The 14,275-nt window shown below is 47.6% G+C and overlaps 1 protein-coding gene across 1 annotated transcript in view; it reads right to left on the bottom strand.

Moving 5' to 3' along the window:
- Positions 1 to 250: 250 nt before the first annotated feature.
- PYGM (glycogen phosphorylase, muscle associated) overlaps positions 251 to 14,275 on the bottom strand; it is a 124,914-nt gene continuing 110,889 nt past the window's right edge. The window contains exons 16-20 of the mRNA XM_085625937.1: positions 4,611 to 4,752; positions 4,043 to 4,250; positions 3,116 to 3,250; positions 2,945 to 3,011; positions 251 to 1,739 (exon numbers count right to left, since the gene is read on the bottom strand). Coding sequence (XP_085482063.1) covers positions 1,587 to 1,739; positions 2,945 to 3,011; positions 3,116 to 3,250; positions 4,043 to 4,250; positions 4,611 to 4,752 — 705 coding nt within the window. The 3' untranslated portion in view covers positions 251 to 1,586. The remainder of the gene's footprint in view (positions 1,740 to 2,944; positions 3,012 to 3,115; positions 3,251 to 4,042; positions 4,251 to 4,610; positions 4,753 to 14,275) is intronic.

Below are 14,275 nucleotides of genomic sequence, written 5' to 3'. Positions count from 1 at the left end.
TTCCCCTACACCCACCTTACAAACCCCATATCACTGAACGCTACCCTGCTGGAATCAATGCGGCCTCCGGTCACACCACAGACCATACTTTGTGGCCCCAGGGAAAATGTTTGAGTACCCATGCTATAAAAAGGTACACCATATACTAACTCTAAAACGCATCCAATAACTGCTTCCTGTAGTCCTATGTAGCAAGAGGACAGCGCCCTCTGGTGACGTTCAGAAAAAAAGAGCACGCAAAAACAAGCTGTGCATTCCAATAGTTGAATACTTTATTGAACAGGAAGAATATAATGATACAGAGTAGTGAAGAGGGCGCACTCATCACCCAAGATTTCAGTGACTTTGGCGCCCTTTTCTTTCAGCAAGGCGGCAGACACCAGCACCCCCAACTTAATCACCAGTCTCCCCACCTCGACCTTGAATGCGAGCTACGGCAAGAGGTGCTGGCAGGTGCCACTTCTCCGTATGAACGGGACAGCTTGTGTAAGCAGGCTCGCTCTTAGCCTCGTGTCTTTGTTGCAGCATTTTGGCTGGCGGATATTTTTGCATATTCGCCCTTCTCCTGAAAACTTCTCCACCACATGACATTCAGCATGCAGGAATGTCCAACACAGGCATGGTCGCGAGGGAGTGGCGGAGAGTCTGGGGCGGGTGGGTTGTACAGGAGAGGGTGATGCCCATACGAAATGCAAGACCGATTCCAGCTTAGGTCCTAGACTTTTGTCTCGTTTTACCAGATAGCATGAAGGAACAAACGCTGCACTTCGTGAGCTAGAGATAACTTAATACAAATGGCACAGGACAGTCATCCCTTCTCGACTAAAATGAATTTTAAAATCAGACATTCCATCTAAACACATACAGCTCACTAGGGCGCCAAGAACAGGAGCACAGAACAGGAGTTTTCCTCCATGCCCTGACACCCCACACAAAAGGGCTCATTCTTAAATAAAGACAGCTCTTCTATCTTGGTTAAAAGGTACTTAAAAAAACATGATTTCAATCGAATCATGATCAGTAGGGTTTTTTGTCCTAGTTGTTCCCATCTGCTTAAGAGGAAATGGATGGAAAACGGGGCCAGGTGGTCTCACTGAGGACCATGCTGAGCAAGATTTCCTCATCTGCAATGAAAGCACCATTTAGGAAATGGATGGCAAATATTGCCACCCACTCTCAATATATAAGCCCCGGCAGGCCCCTTGGCGTCACATAAGGACCGATCCACTGTGACAAGCCAGGCTACTAGCTTTGGGACCTGAATATTTTAGAGTTATGCTCTCAAGCAACTCTTCAAGGGGCGTTTCAACTTGTAGGAAATGATGTAAAGGGGGGCATATTTTCTGTCCTCTGAATACTGCCCCTGCCAACCCTCCGAGTAATTGCTCAAACCGTTCCGCTTCCCACTACACTCAAAGCAAAAGAAACATCAAGCAGCATCACTGAAAGTCTCTAGGAAGCTGGCACTACCCTCCCGTGAACCTGATGCCCCTCATTCTCTCACACCCCTCTCTAATCCTGTGATGATCCACAGTCAGGGCCTGAAGCACCTGGGGCAAAGGAGGTGGCACCGAAGGCAAGATCATCTATTCACGTGGCTCGTTGGGAGGAGGTATTTTGTGGGTGCTGGGTTCGACCCCCCAGATCTCACGGGCATACTGAGCAATGGTGCGGTCGCTGGAGAACTTGCCAGAACCTGCAATGTTCATGATGACCTTCTTGGTCCATTCCTTGGTGTTCTGAGAAATGAGAGGTAAAAATAAAACAATGAGGAACCAGAAAAGAAGACAAAGTAGAGTAAAAGAAGGAGAATCAGTAAAAACAGAGTGGAAGGCTGGAGCTCTACAGCTTGGGCATTTAACCAGTCAGTTCTTCGTAATGGATGCAAGGAACTTGGACCTCCAAGCTGGGGATGGATAGCCTCAGTCTCTATGCAAGAAGTGGCAGAGCTCGAGTTTAGAGAAAGACATCTACGGGGAGGGCGGTAGCTAGTGCTGCCATAGCAGACGTTCGATTCTGTCATGGTGTTGAAAGGTACCAGAACATTGTACCCAAAATGTTGCAAGAAAGGAATATTCAGCAAGTTGCTGCACTGCAGTATGTGAGAGAGAGAGAGAGAGAGAGAGAGAGAGAGAGAGAGAGAGAGAGAGAGAGAGGGGCACTGCTGCATAACTACAAAGATCTGGCACTGCTGCTCTCTCCTGAAGCGCTGGAGCAGTTTCTGACTGCCTCAGGCGAAGCACTAACTGTGTGACTCTACCATTGCTTTTGTCCTAGAGGGGTACCCTTCCATACCAAAACACTATGTTCACACTAACTTTAACAATGTTCCCACTGTGTATGCATGCTGTACAGCTCATGTGCAAAGTTATAAAAGTTTGGATAAAACAAAACTTTTCTCCTTCCATTCACCTGCCTCAAGAAGGTGTAATTACTTGGTGCAAAGCCCAGACTACAAGTAAATGTTAGAAGATGGGGCTTTGTGTCAAAACCCATGGGTGGATTCACAGCAATACCCGTGCACCACTTATGGGACTGAATTTAATGCAAAGCACTGCACTGGTTTACTTCTAAGCAACTGTCCAGTGTTGGGTTGTGCTGGAAAGTAGATATCAAATCAACACTTTGCAATGGTTTGCTTCACTTTTGGCGACTTTGCACCAGCACAAAGTCATGATAAATCTAGTCCTCCTATAGCTGGCCCTCATTCTCCTAAGTATCGTTTAAAAAAACATCACCATCGTTGGAGCCAACAGTGAAAAAACGACATCCAATGGGTCAATATTTTTGTAGACTATATTTAGAAAACAATATTTCGGTCAGATGATGTTTTTGCTGATAATCCGACATATGCCCATCTTCTCATAACTATGCTACCACTACTCTCATACTGGCAGAACTCCCCCGCCATAGCCCATTCTCTGCACTCAATGCATGTGCTCACCTTGTAGAGAGCATTCACTTTCTCCTGTGCGCTCATGTAGTCCTCATAGTCGGCGAACACCTTAAACCTGGAAGGGAAAGAGACTAGTTAAGCAATTGAATGCAAAAGAGGAAGCACATGCCTAGTCTTGATACACATTGCTTTTTTTGGCCGTCCCAGCAAGACACCCACCGGTCATGATGCATCAGCATGTTGACGATGTCTTTAAAGAGGTCAGGCTGCTTGGGCGAGAAGAAACCACTATTGAGCTGGTCAATGACCTGACGGAGCTCGGGGAGTCGGTCGTAATACTCCTTTGCATTATAACTGCAGTAATACAAATCAGCAAGGAACAAAGGGTGAGAGGCAGATTGAAAAAAGAAAGAGAACAGTTTTATCAGAAGCTCAGAGATCAATGAAGCAGGAGACAGCTAGATAGAATAATTCAGTGCAACTCCATGATACAAAGAACCCCTATATAGACTTTTCAGTAATCTGGATTTGGGCAGAAAAAGTAGTTTCCATCCGAATCAGGATTACAAGATATGCAGCAAAAGTGTAATTACGTGTTTTTCCATAGACGTGTTTTAAAGTGAAAGCATGTCAGAACATATCAGGAAAAAACATATCAAATGGGAGAAAAACCAAGAAGACATCAGTCCGCAAACACATTTATGCTATAAATCTCCATTGATAGGCATAACCCTTAACTGTGCTATAATACCCGAAATTGTGGTGTTTCTTATTCCAAATGCTTTAGTACCTGCTCAACATTCAAGCTAGCGAACTGCCCATTTGGTCACCAGTTCGGCTAAATTCTACCAATGCGATTAATATGGGTGCCTTGACACCCTTGGGTAATTGATCGTGCATTACAAATACTGGATGTCAAGGAAATTAAGCGTGTGGAATTAAAGCAAGGGACTGCATTTGCCACACACCGCGACAAACAGTGGGGGAGCACGCATAAAAGTGTTCTGCATAAGGGAAGTGCAATGAATGAAGAGAGAACACAGCTAGACAGATGCACAGAAGCAGCGCAAGAGAGGAGTCAGAGAGAGACTGAAAGGAATGGTAAACAATAGCTTACGAGGGAGGTCATTCTTGTACCATACTCACCCTTTCTTGTCCATCTCGTCCACATCTGGCACTCGCATGCCAAAGATAAAGAGGTTCCCCTCACCGGCCTCCTCGGCCATCTCCACGTTGGCCCCATCCATGGTGCCGATGGTTAAGGCTCCATTCAGCATGAACTTCATGTTCCCTGTTCCAGATGCTTCTGTGCCTGCGGTGGAGATCTGTTCCGACAGATCAGCAGCAGGAACCACTGTTGAGGGAGGTATGAGGGATTGGAGTAAAGAGTAGGGTGTATCAAACACTAAGGAAACCCCAATAGATAACCCTCAGAATTCTCAACATTCAAGCAGGTCATTTTCACCAGCCACCACATGCCCCATGCCACAGGCATAAAAGCTTTAGGAAATTCTGAAATGTCTAAGATGAACACAGGGAGTTGTTGCATTGCCCGCTCATTTTCAGGAACCATCCCAAGTGTGCTAGTACTGCCCTTCAGATTTAAAATGATCACCCTTTAAAAAGTCAATACAAGACTCGCACCAAGGTATCCACTTCTAAACCCAGTCAAACTCTACCGCCACCGCAACAGAACATACTGTGCCTCTCTTACCTTTCTCTGCCAGAGACACACGGTAATTCTCCAGGAACAGGAGCTTCAAGCGGTCTCCTACCACAGGGTCATTGTTGATTACATCCCCAACAGACGTAATTAATTTAATGATCATCTTTGCCATATGGTACCCTGGGGCCGCCTGTGGGGAGGGGGGGGTGGGGGGGGGGGAAGAATATTGAGAAAATAAAGGAAATATAAGGAAAATAAGAAGATAACATGTAGGGCCATCCAAGACACAAAATAAGACTGCTACTGAGTCGGCAAATGCTGAAGGGGGCTCCGGGAAGAGAGATACTCCACCCTGGCAAGACAGGTGGGAACTGTGGGAACCCTCGGACCTTGGGCACCCAAAACTTATCCGCTGCTAGCATAGTCGAATCCCAAAGTAAAGCAGCCTTATGGGTGAAGTTGGCGATACCCAGCCTTGTGTTTGTAGCTTTGTTTCAATGTTTAAACACAATAGCAGAACCTCTCACTACGTTTGCATTTATATTAGCTACAAGTATACAAATATATCATGTTAAGATGTTTATGAACTCCTGTTCGTTATGCATTTACAATAATTTTAAAACGTTTTTTTTTTTTTTTTTAAAGAGGCTAATAAGTATATACTATCTCCACAATCCCTCCGTCGGAGAATAGCAATACAGCGAGGAGCCACAAGAGATGCACCATGCAATAAGAGACAGGGCTCACTCCATTGTTGAAAAAGGGAGTGAAATAAAAAGGCCAGTAAGAGGTCAACAAAGAAATGCACACTCAGAAATAAGCAATTTAACAGTACCATTGTTTAGTTCATTATCTGTCATACATGTTTAGGTTTTGTGTAGTCCTGCAGTCTGGTGTTTAGATCTGACCTTGACATAAACATGCAAATTATCTTAAGCTGTAAAAGGTCCCTGCTGCAATGAACACACACTTTTAACTTTAAGATTAATTTAGCAACATGCTTAAGTGCTTTCAAAAGGGGCTAAACTCCCTCGCAACCACATCCTGCTTCTCACAACAAAGAAGGGCAGAGCCAATGGGAGCCATCATTTTTTCCACACACCTTCAGAAAAGGCTTCTTTTACTGCAGCGTTACCCTTTGAAATGTGAAGTGTGGCAGAGGAGTACAGAATGATTGTGGTTGTCAAATACAACCCCTGTTCAACCATACAACCTAATGACTTACGAGATACCCTCAGGCGCCCTTAAATCATCAACAGAGATCTGCCTCTAGACCTTCTACAGAATCTAAAGAAAAGACCTTCTGCATGAAAGTGCTACACCTTCAACTAGAAGAGATTCAGCAATTGGTGCATTCAGGCAGGGTATGGCTCACTGAGATGTAAAGAAGTTAAACCCCATCTGCTTATCTTGCCAGGTCAGGCATTGGATAGTCTTCAATTTAGGTACATTTATCTGCCAGTACTGAATATAGAAAGAGTCCTGCCTAGAGAACGTTTTCCAAATCCCTGCCAATAATGGTTCTTTATAAGTTCTCTGCAAGTTTTTTTCTGTCAAGTTTATGCCCTCCTTAAGAAATTAACAAGGTGCCTATATATTTGAGCAGCCATACTTTTAAACCTATACAAAGGACATCCTTGCAAGGTATTCCATTAAAGGAATATGCTACTTACCAGTATGCATCTGTTCTTGGCATGTAGAGCTGCAGATCTATACACTGTGCATAAATCGCCATCTGGTGTTGGGCTCGGATGTTTGCAGTTTGTTTTTCTTCTTGGACAGTCTTTGGAAGTCACGAGTTCGGTGACTCCTCCTTCGGTCCGTACTGCGCATGGGCTTCGGCTCCATCCTCAGATTGTTTTTCGCCAGCAGGGAATAGATGGAGCGTAGTGATAATAGTGAAGAAACCCATGTGTGTTGTATCTAAATAAGATTACTGGAACGGATACAGGTAGCCGGGGAGGCGGGTGGGCGTGTATAGATCTGCAGCTCTACATGCCAAGAACAGATTCATACTGGTAAGTAGCATATTCCGTTCGGGGCATATGAGCTGCAGATTATACACTGTGCATAGATTATATAGCAGTACCCAACCCTAGCGGCGACCACCGGTATCCGTTGCAGTGGTTTGAAACAGTGTATTTAGTACAGCCTGGCCCACACTAGCTTGTTGTTTGGAGTGCACGTCTACACAGTAATGTTTTGTGAAGGTGTGCGGTGTTGACCATGTGGCTGCTTTGCAGATGTCATCTAAGGGTATGTTCCCTAGAAAAGCCATAGAAGCCCCTATCTTTCTTGTAGAATGGGCTTTAGGTGGAACAGATAATGTTCTTTTTGCTTTGTGATAACAAATTTGTATGCACTTTACAATCCACCTAGCTATCCCTGATTTTGAGATGGGGTTGCCTTTATGCGGTGGAGAGAAGGAGACGAACAACTGTTTAGTCTTTCTGAAAGGTTGCGTTCTTTGTATGTAGTACAGTAAAGCCCTTTTAACATCAAGTGTATGTAGAGCCCTTTCCGCAACAGATTGAGGTTGCGAGAAAAAAAACGGTAATTCCACCGATTGATTAAGATGGAAGGGGAAATGACCTTAGGCAGAAATTTTGGATTTGTGCGAAGTATCACCTTGCTGTGATGTATCTGTAAAAAGGGTTCTTGTATAGTGAACGCTTGTATCTCGCTAACCCTTCTAAGGGAAGTGATAGCTACGAGGAAAGCTGTTTTCCAAGTCAGGAACTGTAGCTCACATTTATGCATTGGTTCGAAAGGCGGACCCATTAGCCTTGTAAGAACTACGTTTAGATTCCATACAGGTGAGGGTGGTGCCCTGGGCGGAATTACTCTTTTAAGGCCTTCCATAAAGGCTTTAATAGCAGGCACTCTGAACAGTGATAAATGCTGTCTGTTTTGTAGGTAAGCAGCAATTGCTGCTAGGTGTAGACGGATGGATGAGTACGCCAGGTTACACCTTTGAAGATGGAGCAGATAGCATATGATGTGCTGTATGGATACATCTAAAGGGTTGATATTATTGTTACGGCAGTAAACAACAAATCTCTTCCACTTTGCGGCATAGAATGCTCGAGTGGTAGGACGTCTGGCTTCCTTGATAATGTTCATGCAATCAGGGGGAAGGTTAAGGTATCCAAATTCTAAGATTTCAGGAGCCAGATCGCAAGGTTGAGCTGAGCTGGGTCCGGGTGCCTGATTTCTCCATGGTTCTGGGTTAGGAGGCATGGGGACAGGTGCAGTTTTTGATGTGGTACCACCGAGAGCTGTAGTAGTGTGGTGTACCACGGCTGCCTGGCCCATGTTGGGGCTACCAGAATGAGTGTGAGGGAGTGCTGTTGTAGCTTCCTTACCACTAATGGAATTAGCGGGAGAGGTGGAAAGGCGTATGCAAATATGCCTGACCAGTTCATCCATATCGCATTGCCTTTGGACAATGGGTGTGGGTATCTGGCGGCGAAGCTTGGGCATTTTTTGTTTTCGTGGGTGGCGAAGAGGTCTATTTGAGGATGCCCCCACTTGTGAAAGAATGGGTGAAGAACTTGTGGATGCAGTTCCCATTCGTGCATTTGCTGCATTTGTCTGCTGAGCAGATCTGCCATGGTGTTTTGTATGCCTGGGACGTGTTGTGCCAGGAGAAAGATTTTTTGTGGGATTGCCCATCTCCATATGCTCTGTGCTAAGCGAGAGTGCTGGGGAGAGTGTCCCCCCCCCCTGTTTTTGAATATAATACATTGCAGTCATATTGTCTGTGCGAATGAGGACTGCCTTGGCTGAGATTTGTTTCTGAAACGATTTCAGGGCCAGAAAGATCGCCAATATCTCCAGATGGTTGATGTGGAGTAACCTCTGTTGTGGCGTCCATACACCTTGCACTGTGAGGTGTAATAGATGCACTCCCCAGCCGGAGAGCGATGCGTCTGTTGTTAGAATCACCTGAGGAACCGGGTCCAGGAACGGTCGCCCTTTGGAAAGGTTTGTGGTGTTCCACCACTGCAGAGATCGATGGGTGCGGCCGTCCACCAACACCAGATCCGTCAGCTGTCCCTGGGCCTGGTTTCACTGGCGTGCTAGGCACTCTTGGAGTGGACGCATGTGAAGTCTTGCATGAGGCACTATGAAGATGCAAGACGCCATCCTCCCTATTAGTTTCATGAACACTCTTGCTGGGAGAGAGTGTTGAAGAAGGAATTTTTGGCGCAAGGCTTGCATGCTTGCGATTCTGGCTGAGTTGGGATAGGCTATAGCTTTTGAGGTGTCTATAGTGGCACCAAGGTATTGTTTTGTGTCAGACGGTATCAAGTGGGACTTTTGGTGGTTCACCGTAAAGCCTAGCTGGTGGAGTAGTTGGATGGTAGTGTTTGTATGCTGCACACACTGGTGGTAGGACGCGGCTTTTATGAGCCAGTCGTCCAGGTAGGGGAAGACGTGAATGTTTTGTCTTCTGAGGTGTGCCGCCACTACCGCCAGGCATTTGGTAAACACCCGTGGTGCGGTTGTGACCCCGAAGGGGAGAACCTTGAACTGATAATGTTAGCCGTCCACCACAAATCGGAGGTACTTTCTGTGAGCAGGGTGTATTGGAATATGAAAGTATGCGTCTTTCAGGTCCAGTGTAGTGAGAAAGTCGCCCTGACAGAGGAGTGGGAGAACTTGAAGAGTTACCATGTGAAAATGGTCTGAATGGATATATGCATTTAGAGGGCGGAGGTCTAGAATGGGCCGTAGGGTCTCGTCTTTCTTTGATATGCGAAAGTACAGAGAGTAGACCCCTAAATTTTGCTGATTGACAGGGACCTGCTCTATAGCTTGTTTTTGCAGGAGGGAGAGTACCTCTTGTTTCAGAAGTGTGGTATGTTCTTGTGACATCGCACGGTGTCTGGGTGGAATATTTGGGGGGGTAGAAGTTAGTTCGAGACAGTACCCTGACCGAATAATTTGGGTCACCCATTTGTCTGATGTTATGGTCTCCCAGGTTTGAAGGAAGTCTTGTAGTCTGCCCCCGACCGGAGTGGAATGGTCTGGGGGGAGCGGGGGAAAGTCATTGTGTGGGCGGTGTGGCAGAACAGGCGGTGTTGGTTTTGCCCCTGCCTTTATTATTGTTTCCTTGATATCCACCTCTTTGGTAGCCCTTTGTGAAGGTATTCTGAGGAGGGGACTTATAGGACGTGGAGGCGTTATCGGAAGAGTAACCTCTGCCAGAGCCTCGAAAGGAGGAACGGCGAAAGGCGCGTCTAGGGGTGTGTGATTGTAGTGCTCCCATAGACTTCGCCGTATCTGTATCCTTCTTCATTTTTTCCAGGGCTTCGTCTACTTTTGGGCCAAATAAGTGTTGTTGGTCAAAAGGGTGGTTTAATATAGATGCTTGGACCTCTGGTTTAAAGCCTGAGATCCTGAGCCAGGTGTGGCCGCGAAGCAGAACACTGGTGCTTATAGCCCTGGAAGCTGTGTCTGCTGCGTCAAGTGCACATTTAATAGAGGCGTTGGTAATAATCTTTCCCTCTTGTATCAGTTCATGAGCCTTATTTTTATATTTCTCTGAGAGATGTTGCATGAGAGCCTCCAGCTCATCATAGTGCGCTCTGTCGTACCTCGCCAGCAGCACCTGCGTGTTGGCGATGCGCCACATATTGGCAGCTTGCGAGGCAGTGAGTTTGCCTGACGCGTCTAAGAGCTTGGACTCCTTATCAGGTGGTGGAGCCTCACCAGATGACTGAGAATTGGAGCACTTCCTAGATGTGGATACCACTAATGAGTCTAGGGGCGCAGGTCCTTTAATATAGACAGGATCTGTGGGGGCTGCCTTGTACTTCTTTTCTATTCTGGGGTTTAAGACCCTAGCTCTGACGGGGTCTTTGAAAACCTCTGTCGCATGTTTGGTCACCCCTTTAAGCATGGGTAATATAGCGGTGGATTTATCTGCTATGTCAAACGTGTCAAGTAGGAAGTCTTCCTCAACTGGATCACTGTGTAACTCCACCCCATGATAATGTGCCACCCGTTGTAAGAGGTGGTGAAACCCCAGGGAGTCCTCTGGTGGAGATGGCCTGGATGGATAAAGATCATCCTGAGGCACATCTGGGACATCTGGATTGTGATAATCCTCCCATGGGTCAGGTGTTCCCGGAGGAGTGGGGTCCTGCGGGGCATCTGTTGGATCATAGAATGGATCTCCTTGGTCATCAGGGTCTGGAGACGGGGTTGGAGAGCGATGAGGCAAGGGTGGAAAAGGTGGGGGCGGAGATGGAGGGAGTGGAGGAGGTGGAGGAGGTGGAGGTGGTGGGGAGGGTACTCTGAATGGGGATGTGGCAGAGTCCTTCCGTTTTGGTGGTGGAGGAGGAGTTGGCTTGTCTAAATGTCTTTTCTTGGAAGACAAAATTAAATGTCCAGTCCTTGGATCCTTTGTTAAAGTCTTTTGAAGAGGATCTGGCGTGAAAAGCTCCTCCGGCACCGATTCCTCCATCGGTGCCGATGTTTTCGGAACCGACGGCTTCGTTGGTTTATCCGCGCCATTCTTTCTCGGGGCCTCCGATTTTTTGTTCGGCGCCGAGGCAGGCTTCGACACGGAAGCAACGGTGCCGAGGGATTTATGTTTGGTCGGCACCGAGAGGCCAGGTTTCGACACCGATGGCTTCGGAACGGAGCTTGTTTTCTTCGGCGCCGAAGAGTGTTTTTCGGCGTCGCTAGGAGGCTGGCTCGAGCCCGAGCCCGAGCCGCCAGGAGACTTGTGATGCTTTTTCACCGGGCCCGAAGGTGAGGTGATGGAAGCGGTATGCTTGGTTTTCCCTAGGCCCGGAGGCGAAGGGGTAACCGGAGTCTCTTTCGGTATGGGCGCGGGAGTGGGAGGGGGTAGAGTACTCACGACCCTCTGCGCCGGTGTGATCTCCTCCACGTCGGAGTCGTCGGCCTCGGAAGCGCTAACGACATTGTCCTCCTGCTCGGTGTGCTGCTGTCCCGAAGCTCCAGTGTCTTCTCCGAAGATGTCAGGTGGAGCCGAGTTCGATGAGTGCGCCATGGTGCGTCGAGCTAGTCGATCCCGAATAGTCTTTTTCGATCGAAAAGACTTGCAGGCCGGGCAGTCTCGGGCCTCGTGTTCGGGAGAGAGGCAGAGGTTGCACACCTGATGGATATCGGTGTGGGGAAATTTAGACCCACATTTTGGGCACTTCTTGAAGGGAGTCCTTTTCCATCGGCCGAGACCGGAGTCGAGATAGGCCCGAAGGCCGCTGCCGATGCCTGGAATCGAAGAAGTGCCGAAGAGAGAGATGAAGAAGTCAATTTCGTCTAAAGAATCTCGATGGACGAGGATTTTTCGGCGAAGGTCGAACTGGATAGGTTGGAAGCCGGAGCACGAAGTATTACATCCGAGCCCGATGGCGGAAAAAAATAATCTGAGGATGGAGCCGAAGCCCATGCGCAGTACGGACCGAAGGAGGAGTCACCGAACTCATGACTTCCAAAGACTGTCCAAGAAGAAAAACAAACTGCAAACATCCGGGCCCAACACCAGATGGCGATCTATGCACAGTGTATAATCTGCAGCTCATATGCCTCGAACATAATGTTTTAATAACAAAACTTCAGTGCCAATGGTCAACGAAATTCAAGCTTTCTTTGCACGTTTTAAAGGGATGAGCAAGTTACTTGACTTTTGTAACGCCATATCTGGTAGACACTATCTAGCTGCAGATTCCTTACCTTAGAATATTCCCCAGACTGGATCTAGAAGTTTTCGAGCAGTACCCCTGTGACCCAATAGGTGGCATCGTTCAGCTCTGTGTCATTCGCACTGGAAATGAGGTGCGTGGTACCTATATAACCGCCACCCCGGCAAGCTGATGTCAGTTACTTTCGCGACTTCCCACACCAGGAGCGCAGGGCCTCGATGAGAATGGACTACCCGTGGGCAGTGTAAGGGACACCCTTCTCAGGGCCTTAGTATTTTAATCAGCTAGTAGAGTGGGGAGGATAGGAGGGCCGGTAAGGAATCTGCAGCTAGATAAATTATCAGATACGGCGTTAGTTAAGGTAAGTAACTTGTTCATCTGATAGAGACTTCTAGCTGCAGATTCCTTACCTTAGGACAGATCCCCAAGCAATGCCTCCCCATAGGTGGGTATGCGAAGCCAATTTAAACCAGAAAGTCTTGAAGGACCAAACGGGCAAAGTGGCCGTCAGGACGGGCCTGATTGTCTAGTCAGTAGTGTTTGATAAAAGTGTGCAAAGACGCCCACGTTGCTGCCGGACATATGTCCAGGACAGAAACATTGTGGGGTAATACAGTGGTCGCAGCCTTAGCTCTGGTGAAATGAGAACGCAAACTCTCAGGGAGTTGCTGTTTGACAAACTGGTTGCAGATCTTGATGCAGAGAACTATCCATTTTGAGATAGTCCGTTTATGCACAGCCTTCCCTTTCTTGGCTCCTACGTACCGCACAAAGAGTGGATTGTCCACCCAGAACTCTTTTGTAAGATCAAGGGAGAATGACAATGCTCTTTTTAGGGCCAGACAGAGTCGTCTCCTCCTCTTTGGAGGAGAGAGGTGGAGCAAAAAAAGATGGGCATGGTTACGTTCTGGCCTATAAGGAAAGGAGTCACAAACTTCTGAGGAAAGGAGGCACATTTCCAGAGTACCAGCTTGTCTATATAGAAGGCAGTCCGCCGGGCATCATCAGTTGAGTTAATCGCCCTAGCGTTCAGAGAGCCAGCCAGGTGTTGAACTACCAGGGAAATGCCCTGGTGCTCTAGCTAAATCCAGAGGTGCAAAGCCTCTTGACAAAAGGGTCCACAACCCCACCCGCTCGGTCTGGCGCAGTACCACATGGCAGTGGTGTTGTCCATGAACTCCTGCACCAGCCTTCCCCTAATCAAAGGAAGAAAGGCTTTCAAAGCCAAGCAAATTGCAGGAAGTTTAAACCGTTTGATGTGGAGCCCAGACCCTGCAAGAGACCAGAGACCTCTGATCTCCACCTCTCCCAGATGGCCGCCACATCCAAGAAGCGCCACATCTTTCACTACAGTCAGCTCTGCTTGGAGAAGGGAGAGGGGGTCTGCCACTGACCCAATCGTAGTTCGTCAGATACCAATGCAGATCTTTGGCAGTTCCCTCTGAGATCTGGACCATGTTAGAGAGATTTCCGATGCTGCGCCCACTGGGACTTCTGATCCCACTGCAGAGCCTGCATATGCCAACGGGCATGTGTTAGAAGCAGGATGGAGGAGGCAATAAGACCCAACAACCTCAGGGTCATTCTCACTAAAATCCAAAATAGAGGCTGAAACATCGGTATTATAGTCTGAATATCCTGGACAAGCCCCTTGGGAGGATAGGCCTAAAAATGCACTGTGTCCCGAACAGCTCCAAAGAAAGGGAACGTGTGAGAGAGTCAGGTATGCATTCAACATTGTTAGTGAACCCCAGCAAGTGCAGAAGGTTTGCCATAGTCTGGAGGTGGGAGATGACTGCATGTGGCGAGCCCCCCTTCAACAGCCAATCATTGAGGTAGGGAAAGACTGGAACCCCTAACCTCTACACATGAGCTGCAAACACTGTCATCACTTTTGTGAACACCCAAGGGGGGCTGGTAAGCCCAAAGGGGAACACAGCAAACTGAAAGTGCTCTTGTCCCACCGTGCACCGCAGGCAACACCTGTGGGCAGGCAGGATGGAGATGTGGAAATATGCGTCCTGCAAGTCTTTC

This window comes from Triturus cristatus, chromosome 9, assembly GCF_964204655.1.
Source record: "Triturus cristatus chromosome 9, aTriCri1.1, whole genome shotgun sequence".
Classification (NCBI taxonomy): Eukaryota; Metazoa; Chordata; class Amphibia; order Caudata; family Salamandridae; genus Triturus; species Triturus cristatus.
This window is presented reverse-complemented; position numbering and strand designations above follow the sequence as displayed.